At 37.3% G+C, this 13342-nt stretch overlaps 1 protein-coding gene across 1 annotated transcript; it reads left to right on the top strand.

Annotated features, from left to right (window-relative positions):
- The first annotated feature begins 8477 nt into the window (after positions 1-8477).
- LOC143127616 (CD209 antigen-like protein A) lies at positions 8478-10447 on the top strand. Its single transcript, XM_076289210.1, has 4 exons — positions 8478-8718; positions 9272-9414; positions 9924-10021; positions 10168-10447. The coding sequence occupies exons 1-4, from the start codon at positions 8628-8630 to the stop codon at positions 10307-10309; spliced, it is 474 nt and encodes a 157-aa protein (XP_076145325.1). The 5' UTR covers positions 8478-8627; the 3' UTR covers positions 10310-10447.
- The last annotated feature ends 2895 nt before the right edge of the window (positions 10448-13342 follow it).

Below are 13342 nucleotides of genomic sequence, written 5' to 3'. Positions count from 1 at the left end.
TAGCATGTTAGCATGCTAGTTAGCATTTTTAGCAAAATTACTAAAAATGATTAGCTAAGTTAGCTAAGTCACATGGTTAGCATAGTTAGCATGCTAGCATGCTAGTTAGCATTTTTAGCAAAACTGCTAAAAATGATTAGCTAAGTCACATGGTTAACATAGTTAGCATGCTAGCAAGTTAGCATGCTAGCATGTTAGCATGCTAGTTAGCATTTTTAGCAAATTTACTAAAAATGATTAGCTAAGTTAGCTAAGTCACATGGTTAGCATAGTTAGCATGCTAGCATGTTAGCATGCTAGTTAGCATTTTTATAAAAACTGCTAAAAATGATTAGCTAAGTTAGCTAAGTAACATGGTTAGCGTAGTTAGCATGCTAACATGTTAACATGCTAGTTAGCATTTTTAGCAAAACTGCTAAAAATGATTAGCTAAGTTAGCTAAGTAACATGGTTAACATAGTTAGCATGCTAACATGTTAGCATGCTAGTTAGCATTTTTAGCAAAACTGCTAAAAATGATTAGCTAGGTTAACTAAGTAACATGGTTAGCATAGTTAACATTTTTAGCAAAACTGCTAAAAATGATTAGCTAGGTTAACTAAGTAACATGGTTAGCATAGTTAGCATGCTAGTTAGCATAGTTAGCATAACTGCTAAAATTATTAGCTAAGTTAGCTAAGTAACATGGTTAACATAGTTAGCATGCTAACATTGTTAGCATAGTTAGCATGTTTAGTAAAACTGCTAGAAAATGTTAGTTAAGTTAGCTAAGTAACATGGTTAGCATGCTAGCACTGCTATAAAACATTAGCTAAGTAGCATGGTTAACAGAATTAAAAATCTTAGCATAACTGCTAGCAAACATTAGAGCCGTTCAAACTTTCAGTTATCGTCAAATATCTACCTATGTACAGCCATTAAACTATTTGAATATCAACATTCATTAAACTGCTAGAAAATGTTAGCTAAGTTACATGGTTAGCAGGTTAGCATTGCTAGCACTGCTATAAAACATTAGCTAAGTAGCATGGTTAGCATAGTTAAAAATCTTAGCATAACTGCTAGCGAACATTAGAGCCATTCCAACTTTCAGTTATCGTCAAATATCTACCTATGCACAGCCATTAAACTATTTGAATATCAACATTCATTCAACTTCCAGTCTGTCAACAACTTTTAAACTATTTACCTTCAACTTTTAAACGGTGTACTTTTAAACTATCATTAAACTATCTATTAAACTAGCTGTCTATCAACAACTTTTAAACTATCTACTGTCTATCAACAACTTTTAAACTATCTACATTCAACTTTTAAACAGTCTACTTTTAAACTATCAACTTTTATTAAGCTATGCAACCACCATGTCTATCCTAGAATCATGCACTGGTAATTCCTTGGAATTGCATTTCTAGTTATTATTATTATTCCGCTTACCACTTTTTCCGTACGCTATTTCTCTTGAACAGTTTAACTTAGAAACTTCATAACGTAGGTATTCAAACGGACCAAGCTGCTATGTCTTTTCAACTTTGAAACTTTTATAATTTTTAAACTATTAAAGAAAAACTTTTTAAAAATCCCCATAGACTTAACATTGCCGATTATGACATCATAATACGGCCATTAAGCAATTAGAATCCTATGGCAGGTGTTCAGGCCACCTGCAGCCTCAGGCTTTAAGCATACAATCTGGGTCAATTAAGACTACACATCCTATTCAACTGTTTCCTCTGCCCAAAACTGTTTCAAAATAAAAGTCCTGTCCAATAATCCACTGTTAAACAATGTAACCCATTAAACTACTGAACTTTTTACATTCAACTTTTAAACGGTCTACTTTTAAACTATCATTAAACTATCTATCTATTAAACTAGCTATCTATCAACAACTTTTAAACTATCTACATTCAACTTTTAAACTTTTAAACTATATACATTCAACTTTTAAACAGTCTACTTTTAAACTATTATTAAACTATCTATTAAACTAGCTGTCTATCAACAACTTTTAACTTATCATCAACTATGTCAACACTATCAACTATGACTCCTACCCACTGTAGCTAGTTAGTATGGTTAACATAGTTAGCATGTTAGCATTGCTAACATTTTTAGCAAAACTGCTAAAAATGATTAGCTAGGTTAGCTAAGTCACATGGTTAGCATAGTTAGCATTGTTAGCATGCTAGTTACCATAGTTAGCATAACAACTAAAAATGATTAGCTAGGTTAGCTAAGTCACGTGGTTAACATAGTTAGCATGTTAGCATTGTTAACATGCTAGTTAGCATAACTACTAAAAATGATATGTTAGGTCAGCTAAGTCACATGGTTAACTTAGTTTACATGTTAGCATTGCTAACATAGTTAGCATGTTTAGCAAAACTGCTAGAAAATGTTAGCTAAGTTAGCTAAGTAACATGGTTAGCATAGTTAAAAATCTTAGCATAACTGCTAGCAAACATTAGAGCCATTTCCAACTTTCAGTTATTGTCAAATATCTACCTATACACAGCCATTAAACTATTTGAATATCAACATTCATTAAACTGCTAGAAAACGTTAGCTAAGTTAGCTAAGTAACATGGTTAGCATGTTAGCATTGCTAGCACTGCTATTAAACATTAGCTAAGTAACATGGTTAGCATAGTTAAAATTCTTAGCATAACTGCTAACAAACATTAGAGCCATTCCAACTTTCAGTTATCGTCAAATATCTACCTATACACAGCCATTAAACTATTTGAATATCAACATTCATTAAACTTCCAGTCTGTCAACAACTTTTAAACTATTTACCTTCAACTTTTAAACGGTCTACTTTTAAACTATCATTAAACTATCTATTAAACTAGTTGTCTATCAACAACTTTTAAACTATCTACTGTCTATCAACAACTTTTAAACTATCTACATTCAGCTTTTAAACAGTCTACTTTTAAACTATCAACTTTTATTAAGCTATGCAACCACCATGTCTATCCTAGCATCACCGTAATAACCATCTCTGTATTATCTGTTTTAACTATACATGATATTTTACATCACAACTTTAGCATTTTCATGCACTGGTAATTCCTTGGAATTGCATTTCTAGTTTAAGTTGTGACCCGACTCATTTCCAGTGTACTGGGTACTAAGGGTTGCACAGAGTACTCAAGTGCTTGGATTTTCGAGTAGCAACATCAGTACATTGTAATACAGTAGTTCACTTTTTAACATGGGAGCCGAAATAAAAATGAACACGCCACGAAGTTGACACGCTCATGCCACACAGGCAGTGTGGAGGAGCCCTTAGGGCTGATTCAGACTGCCTGCGTGGCCTGAACGTGGCGCTTCTGTTGCATGTCAATTGTGTGGCGTTTTCTCTGTCTTTGCACACCAGAAATGTGTCTGACGCTGCGGCGGCCCCTCTGCCTATTAAAACATCTCTTCACTTTTTCTTTTGAATGGAAACACTCCCAACACGTTTGCGTGCCGCATGAAAAATACTGTAGGCATTGGTCCTATTTATAAAGCGGCGCCTGAGACGTGATTGTCACACAGGCAGTGTGCAAGTTATAACATGTTAACATGGGAGCCGAAATAAAAATGGACACGCCATGCAACTAACACGCTCATGCAGGCAGTCTGAATCAGCCCTTAGAGGGACCAGAGGTAGAAATAAAGTAGAGGCCGAGCAGCTGAGTGTTTTACAGCCGATGATGGAGACTCTGGAAACCAAATCACAGGTTCTCTTGATCCAGCTCCACCTGCTTCAAGGCACTCCACCTCATATTTGCACCCAACATCCTTCCCTCTGTAGATTCCAAGACCAGTACGCATGTGTTCCATAGCAGCAGTGGCCAAAGATTTTAGAGCACAGCGCTTTAGAACCTTTTGGTAGGGGCCAAGTCCCAAAGCCATGGAATTCTATAGCCATAGTCACTTCATCTATACAAATGTAGACCCACATACAATAACATGGCAGAACATTTTTGTTTGTTTGCTTTGTTTTACAAAACAGCTTGTGAAGTGTGATAGAAGTAGCCAAATAGAAGTAAACTGTATCCTGATTGCTGTGTGATCTTCATGATCCTGCAACGCCACCACATGGCCATATGAGAGAACCTACAAAGTTCATATGAAAGAATGAAAAGTCTGAAAATAAAAAACATTCTTTTTACGGCAACAAATAAAAAATATTTTCTTTTCACCATGTTTTGTCAAGCTTTGTTCTCAGATGTCCGATTTCCTATACTGGTTTGACATGGCAGAAATATTCGAAAAACTTAGTGTTTTTACAGCCCTGAATTTAGTCAAACAACAAAAGTGAAACTCATAATCAAGGTCATATATAACCCCCCCCCCCCCTCCAAGAATTTTCAAGGTATGGACTCTAATGATTTTTTGTCCAGCAATCAAAGGTAGGCCTAAGAGAGGACAGAGGATGTTAGCAGCTCTTCCTGCCCTAATAACCATGTTTTGGGTCTTAGCTCCATTTATAGCCAACTCCTGCCCCCAGTCAGCCAAGTCCAAAGCCTTCTGTGTCAGGCCAGGCAATTGATCCCATGTTGTTATTGTTGAGAAAATGGTAGGCCTATTAATGGTAGAAAGTATTGTAACACTATGTCAAAACACTCCTACAATCCTGTAGGCCTATGACTTCTCACAACACTGAATAAAGATAAGGCCTATTCTCATACTCATACTGAGCATGACAGTGCACACAATCTTTCATTGTCAGTAAAGCCAAGAGTCTCTCAGCATTTTAAAATAGCAGGCGTCAGCATTTCACTCAGAACAGACAGAACTCAGTAGAGTCATTGAACTCTACAGCCTGTGCATGGCCACCAATACAAACTGTCCAGTAATCCAGGAAATATATTTTTTTTGTATCTCATGTTAGAAAATATGTGTTACCAAAGAGTGTTCATTGACTAATTCTACACGTCCCCCACACCTGCAAAACTGTCCAACAGGGACTGGAAATAGTTTGTTTTAACATTTAATTTACATAGCCTCACTATTCCCATAATGCATTCTCTCTATTCACTGAAGAACACTAGCCTATATATTCTAGAGTGTGTAATGCAGCATTTTGGAAATCTGTCATAAATGACAGCCTCCTTTGTATGAAGTATGTTAAGTAAGGGATAATGTATAGAACGCCGGTCATTATTGGAAAAATAAGTCCCGACAGGACAAACCAGACCTCGACGCGCAGCTTAGTGGTTAAGGAGCTGGTTAGCATGTAGTTGCCTGAAAAGTTGTGGATTCAATTGCCGGTTTCCACCGTTAATCCGAGTTGCTCTGGGGAGAATATAGCCTTGTCATTTAATTGACATACTGTATGTAAGTCGCTTTGTACTCAAAAGCATCTGCTAAATTAATAAATTCAGTGCAAATATTGGATTTAGAATGGGATTGGAATGTGTTTTGTGGATTCTGACCTCATGAACGTAGTGTGGTGGAATATGTTGCTCTTTGTGCCATTTAAATGCCCCCTGGGGATGAATAAAGTGATTTGAATTGAATTGAATTGTAGACGTTAGTCATTAGGATATATTCATAGATGCTATGGGAGAGTCATGGCTGTCTACATCTGCCATTGCCCACTACAAAACACATTATACTGTTCTTTATACGAAAAATATTAAATGTATTATTAAATTATACATTTATGGTTAATTAAAACAAAAAACTATAAAAAGCTAATACCACCATCAAAAACAGATTACTCCACAACAGAAATTGACAACAAGGGTGGCGCAGCGGCGCAGCAGGCTACAACGTCCGTACCATATACGGGTCCAAGTGCCCATGGGGACCCAGGTTCGAGTCCGACCTGCAGTCATGTCCCGATCCCACCCCATCTCTCTCTCCTATTCACTTCCTGTCTGTCTTCACTGTCCTATCATAATAAAGGCAAAAAGCCCAAAAAATATACTTTGAAAAAAAAAAAAAAGAAATTGACAACAAGCATCATTTGAGACAAATTGTGCTTTGGATTGAGTTTTTATTTGTTGTTATTTTTTATTACCAAGAAAAATCTATTTTTTACTGAGTCATTAGAGGAATGACTTTTGAGGCAGGCTGCACTTCTCAGGCTACAAGAGGTTAACACATTTCCGTGTTTTCAACATGAAGCTGCTTGCTCAGCAAAATGTGTACAATTGCTTTTTCAACTGAGAGGAAGCAGTTACGCAATATTAACCTCTCTCTTGGATATCTTTCTTATGGGATGGTAATGCACATGCATAACAAGATACGTAAAAGAAGTCCAGCACACCAGTATTTGCTCCCAATTATCTTTTTACTCATTTAACACGTTTTGACATCAGACTTGTCTGATGAAACATCACAAACAAGTAAAAAGATACACACACACACAAACACACACACACACACACAAACACTCATATCAGAGATGACCGTACTGCATAACATTATAGGCTACAATCAATAGTTAAATACCTAAATTAAGATGATTTTAAGGTACGATATTGTGATTTTGACACAACCCACTGAAGTTGTATTGATAGCAAACTGCCTCACTACTGGAGAGGTCACAGTTGCACATACTCTCATGTAACCCCTCAGACTTCCTTCTTACATGCCACGTCCGCATTTTGCCTGCGCAGGCCACTGATAAAAGGGCAAAACAGATTTGGGTCTATCACTTGTTATTGAGAGGTTAATAGAAAGTGGACATGGCAGAGGACATTCTTGTGGATGTGGACAATAGCGAAGAAAGCAGGTCTTACTGGGACCAAGGTGACAAAATATCTACCAGTAAGATTTTCAACAAAATGGGCATAGGCAGACATAGCAAGAAAGGTAATTTGGTATCTATAAATACCTCAACTAATTCATGTGGCTCATTAACAACCTTCACTGTCAATTGTAGCCTATATTGCATTCATAACACTAGATATAGTGTTTATGTATTCCATTACTGTACTGATTCTGAATGTTAATGAGTGTTCTCAAAGCACTCATTAACATACACATATTGCCATTTAATTGTATTTATTTTAGAGCTGTCAATCGATTAAAATATTTAATCGAATTAATTACATACTCTGTGATTAATTAATCTAAATTAATCACACATATAATGTTTGCTGTGAAAGTATTTTAAATATTTAAATTCAAATTAATCATTGAATAATCAGCATTAGTGACATTAAAGTTCAAAAACTCTTTTATTATTATTATCACTGTTCAAATAATGGCCATAAATCCATGATATGGCCTAATATGCTGAGGAAATAAATTCAAAAGTCCTTTGGGAAGAAGTTTTTTTCACATACAAGGCATTTCAGGCCACAAATATAACCTAGGGGACACAATGAAAATAAATGAACACTCCCCTCAATGTCAACACTATTTCTTTGCATTGATGTGCCATTTTAGAGTTGACGAACTCCGGTGATATGCAAATTCCTTGCTGCAGACATTGCAGAGGACTTTATTTTCAGCAACACTTTATTTTTTTTATCAACACCATCAGGCTGTTTTTTAAAAGTAAATGTTTCAATCAATGATCTAGGCAGCACATTTACATCTCTCTCCTTCATTTTACAGTCTAATGGTTACTGACTAGAACGGCTCGGGGTCAAAGGTCATACAGAATCTGCGCTATTTTTTTTTTATCAGTTATTTCTCCTCAAATTAATTAATCGAAATTAATCAGTTATTTTGACAGCCCTAATTTATTTGCATGGTAATGTGCAAGAAGAAGCATTCAAGTAAGAATTTCATTATACGTGGTACACTACCTTAAGACATTAGACTGAAAAGCCTTTAAAATCAGAGAGCTCATTTTGTTGGTTGATCTGGAATATCTAACACTGAAACGGATTTCCTCCCAGCCAAAAATTAGCCTGGCCAATCACAACCACCTATCTGAGAGTGGCCTTTATACGATGACAGACAGATAAGCACCATTGAGGCACTCTTATACGCAGGCAATGCCTGCACTGATCAGTCAGCCAGTCAGAATTGTATCTCTCTTGAGACCTGCAATTAATTCTGTCCTCTGTGGGGGACATGAGTCTAAAGTTGCCTTCACATTTGGTCGGTTTAACAGGCCCAAAACGGAGAGTGATTACTCCACCCTAGCCCTGCCCCAGCTGGTCTCCGTTCACATTGGCTCTAAGGCTTATTGAAATGAGAACCTTTCAGGTGAACTTTCATTCACATACAGCACAATATGTTTACAGTGCAAATGATGCCACTGCATGCTTCCCCCAGGATTCAAGCTGGCTACAGCGTGTTTGGGGGTGCTGTGTGTGATTCTACTTATTGTCATCATATCACACAAATCGCACAATAACTGCAATAACGACAACAGTGATGGGGCATTTCAACGCCTAACAGCTGACAACAATGTGACCCACAACACAGTCCAGTCAGAGATGATTTACAGCAACCTGAATAAACAGATGGACCTCTTGCTGACCAGTCACAACATTTTGATTCAAGAGAAGTCCCAACTACTGACCCGTTACAACAACTTGACTGATGACAGAAACCTCTTACAGATAAGTTACAACGATCTAATCTTACAGAAGTCACAATTAAATAGCAACTATACCAATCTGAGCAGAGAGAAGTCTGATTTGCAAACTAGCAACGCCATGCTGTCGGATGAGAAAGCCCAGCTACAGGCCAGTTACAACAACTTGACCAGAGCGAGAGATGATCTTCAGACGCTGCGTACCAAATTAGGTGAGGGAAAATGTAATGACTAACAGTCTGTGGGATATGTTTTACATTTCATTATGTACAATTAGGGAGCTGTGTTTATAGTCTGCTTCTGTGTTCCGTTGCATGTTTGAGCGTCTGTGGAGACATTGTTAAGATGATGGTACAGTATGGAAGTAATGCAGAAAATATACCTTCTACCTACTCACCACCCTAGCTTATTCCTTATTAAGCCTCTGGTCCAGGGGTGTCAATGATACTGGCCCGCCAGCAGGTTTTATATCCAGATTTTTTGGATACAAAAGGAAAATAAAATAATGAAAAGATATATTCACCTCCAGTTGTTTGTGACAATGTGTTATAAGCAATATCTCTATAATAAATTGATGAATCCTACCATTACATACCATCATCAGGAAGGAAGATGCAGACAAAAACTGACATGGAAGGTAGGGTAAGAAAGGAAGAACAGCACACGATTTGTACTTTTTGCCCATAGGTGTAGTGAAGGAGTATATCAGTATGACACCCGTGTTCTGGTCATAAAATCTCAAATTCTTTCAAACTTGCTCAACAGATTCAAGACTTGCAGATGGATGGATTGCCAGAAAACCAAGTCTCTACAAAGTCAACAGTGAGAAGAGATCCTGGCAGGAGAGCAGAGACAGCTGTTTAAACATGGGGGCAGACCTGATGGTTGTGAATGACATAGAGGAGCAGGTACAGTAAAATATGGACATGTTGTAGTTTTGTTTTTATATTCTATTGTATATACTCCTGCTACATTGTAACAGGCTTCGGGAAACAAAACTTACTATCAGCTTTACCAAGCCATTTATTTGAATGGAGGACAAAAATAGGTAAACACTAGGATAGAAATGAAAACACATTATTAAGGGTAGGCTAAACACATCTGTCAACAAGAGGCTCAGTTACATTGACACGACATGATTTATAGATATTACTAAACATTACACAATAACATGAGAACACCTCCCTCACTTAATTGCAAGACCAGTATACATTATTCCATTCACACTTGCAGAACATTATGGGAACACTCATTCAACTGTACAACAGAGTAACCAACTCACTGATATTATATAACTGTCTAAATAGACAGCAATTGAATGCAAATACAGAGGACGACACAAACAGGCCAAGGTTTCTGATTTTGGACTAAACAGCATGAATAACAGATTGTCTTTTATGTTGTTGTAACTTCACAGAAATTCCTATTACCATATAAGAATGTCTGGATTGGACTTTCAGATACTGACAACGAGGGTGTCTGGAAATGGGTAGACGGCACACCACTGACCATAAAGTATTAGCTTTGTTACCTCTACCATAGTTTGCAGCTATCTAAAAATGTCATGCCCATTTTGTTAAAGCTGCGTAGATTTTCTTGGTCAAAGCATCTGTTTGAAAACATCACTGAATCAGCCAGCTGACAGAGTACATTTTTCATAGGTACTGGGCACCTGGTGAACCTAACAATGCAGGGAATGAAGACTGTGCAGAAATCTCCTCAAAAGCTGCCGACCCTATGAAAGCTTGGAATGATGTCCCATGTTATAGTTCATTTCAATACATTTGTGAGGACCATTTCTAAGACCTTCTATCAGTCTCCACTGATTGAGTCAATATATGTGTATGAGCATTACAGCAATATCAATTACCATAATAAAAAGCATAAATTAACTATTTGCAATCAGTAAATGCAATGCAAAAGGCAATGTTTGTGTTCCATCCTCTGTACCCACTGAAAGCTGTGTAGTTATAGTTCTGCTATGTGTCTGTGTAGAACGCGTAGCATATTTTGTCACATTCAGCGAACATCTCCTTACAATCCGCTAGCTTCCCATCCCATGAGTAGTACTGTACAAAAAAACCCCGGTCTAGGCAGCCCAGGCTCCAAAAACTGTAATCAAACAAAGTGGGGGTAGCATGTCCCCCAAACAGAAATGTGCACTGTGTGGAGTATCTCTGGGAATAGGGGGTGAGCTACCTCTCTGGTGTTTGTTCCTTGATTATATATAATGTACGTTAGCCTGGCGGGCCATCCTATATCATTGACATGTATAGTCTGGCATCGAATCATTCACCTCGCTTAATCCAAGGGGCGGGCAGAGAATTGTCTTTCAAACTGCCTAGGCATGCAATAGGCCAGCGCTACGACCATATCCGTATCCGGTCGGCAAAACGGCAAATACATCCTTCTTCGAAAGGAATGACTTAAGTGCATTGTGTTGATCTACTTTCAAAGAAAAGCACAAGTCCAACTCCTCCAAAGTTGACGCCAACGCCGATTCAAACAACCGCTCTTCTTTTGCCATAGCCACCTTCCTTGTTGTTCACCGTCGCAGGATGTCGTTATCCTGTTAAGCCCGCCTTAAGACTCTCTAATGAAATAGAGCGCTGTGATTGGCCGTCATCCACGGTGTTAAGCCAATAGAAATTCCTATGGTTCGATACTAGACGTACAAGCTGAGCAAATTAATTTGCCGCCGCTAGGGTGCGTCTAGATTTCTAGGCTAAATGTACGTTGCTTTGGACAAAATGTCTGCTAAGAAATAAACTTGTGATGTAAGCACAATTGCTGACTGCACCTTTAAATTAATTCTTCTTATCGCATACACAAGATGATAACAAAACATGTCTGTGTTACTAATTTTATTTGTCTGATGTCCTAACCAAAGGTTTTCTCTGTATATATTCATATTGTCCTTAACATCATAGATAAAGACAGGTAGAAGTGGGGAAACCCTGGTTGTTTGCGTATGGTATCATACAGTAATATGCACCTTGAGCTACCAAAGCTTACAATTGCATAACAAAAGGGTGCTGATCACAAGATGTTTAGGATCAACTAAATGATTGAAATGTCATGTTTTGTGTCAACTGTGTTCTCTTTCACCCAGCAAATGTATTCATTCTGACTTGAATACCATGGACACCATGGAAACTCAACTGATGGGACTGGATATTTAGTCAGGAATATTCACCACTTTACACCACTAGATGGAGCACTAATTCAAGAGCACAGTCTGACAGATTATTGACATCGAAACACAACAACCAATCCAATATAATATAGAGCATGGATACGTATAAACAGAGGCGGACAGAGTACACAGCTTTACTTGAGTAAAAGTACAGATACCCTTTGCTAAATTTTACTCAAGTACAAGTAAAAGTACAACAGTCAGATGTCTACTTAAGTAAAAGTACTAAAGTACTTGTTTTTAAAAGTACTTGAGTATCAAGAGTACAAGAGTACATTTTCTAAATATTGCATTACTACTGCCACAGTGCACAGTACAGAAACATCCTACATGGAGTTATAAAAACAATTTAATGTTAATACCTTGGAGAATGTAAAAGGGATTGAAAGTAAAATCAAGTAATTTTCATCTTTTACCATGTTGCCAGGGATGGGCAGTATTTCTTACACATGTATTTAAAATACGTATTTCAAATACAAAATACTATTTTGTAATGGATACACTTGAAGCGAAAACTATCATTAACTTGTTCAGAAAATTGAAATAGTCTGGCGAGGTGGGGCCACAGGTTGGCACATTCCCGGGATGGACCTGCTGCGTCTTAATCCATTGTTTCGTCCATGGTTTCATCTCTTATCTAAATCTAACCATGGAGTTGACTTTGGCGGCTGTCCGGCTCTGCGTATAAATCACATTTGTTTTCCATTTACAGAGCCAAGACTGTTTAAAAACTTCATTATAAGTTAAATGACTTCAATATCAAAAATCTTTAAATCTGTGATATGAATTAAAGTGAAACACCTAGTTTGAAACACCAGTATAATCCAAAATGTTATCATCTTTTTTTAGAGGCAACAACAAATCAGTCCGGGCCATTATCTTTGTAAAAAAAAAAAAAAACACACTCACACTCACTTCTGATGCCATCACTTTTCAGGAGGAATGAAGCATTCCTTTAATGAGCTGTTAAGGTGTCAACAAATTGGGCCATGACTATGTGTCAAGAAAAGTAATGCCATGCATCTCATACCATTTTATATATGTTCATGGTACTGAAGCTATTTTAGTCTTTTCTGTTTGATTTTGGTTATTTAGTCAACAACAAATGATTTTGGAGAGAGCTGGAAAGCAATACTGTAAGATGTGACAATATATGAGGGCGTACTTAGTATCATCTTCAGCAAAGTCTGGACACTTCCTCATTTAAAATTGAGGGCGTCAGCATTTCAGTAGTCGCCCACATAGGGGTTGTACTGAGTTTCTGGGAAATACTTTCCTTTCGATTACCAAACATTGTGTTGTTCAGTGACTGGATCTGGTTAGAAACCTTCCTATTTTCTCTTTTTTGAAGATCAAAGGCATATCCTTACACAGAAACTATAAAGACTACAGCATCCTGTGCTCATTTTGGTTCTAGCATATTGTGAGAGAAAATGGCATCAAATCTTTTGGTTGTGCTCATATATACATGTTATTTTTGCGAGTTGTTGATTCCTGACACTTGGTTTATCCAATTATGTAAAAGGAAAGTACAGTAAATAACATGCTTTTCTTTAGCCTGGAAGCAAGCCATGAATTTAACCCCGCCCACAAAATGTGTGGTTGGGAAATTCGGTCTGGACTTGTTCCATTGAGAAGCC

This window comes from Alosa pseudoharengus, unplaced genomic scaffold (genome assembly GCF_046254945.1).
Source record: "Alosa pseudoharengus isolate Yale_2024_CS ecotype anadromous, Long Island Sound unplaced genomic scaffold, YU_APseudo_1.1 YU_APseudo_1.1_scf_17, whole genome shotgun sequence".
Lineage (NCBI taxonomy): Eukaryota > Metazoa > Chordata > Actinopteri > Clupeiformes > Clupeidae > Alosa > Alosa pseudoharengus.
Note: the sequence above shows the minus strand (reverse complement) of the source record. Positions and strands in the feature narration are given on the sequence as shown.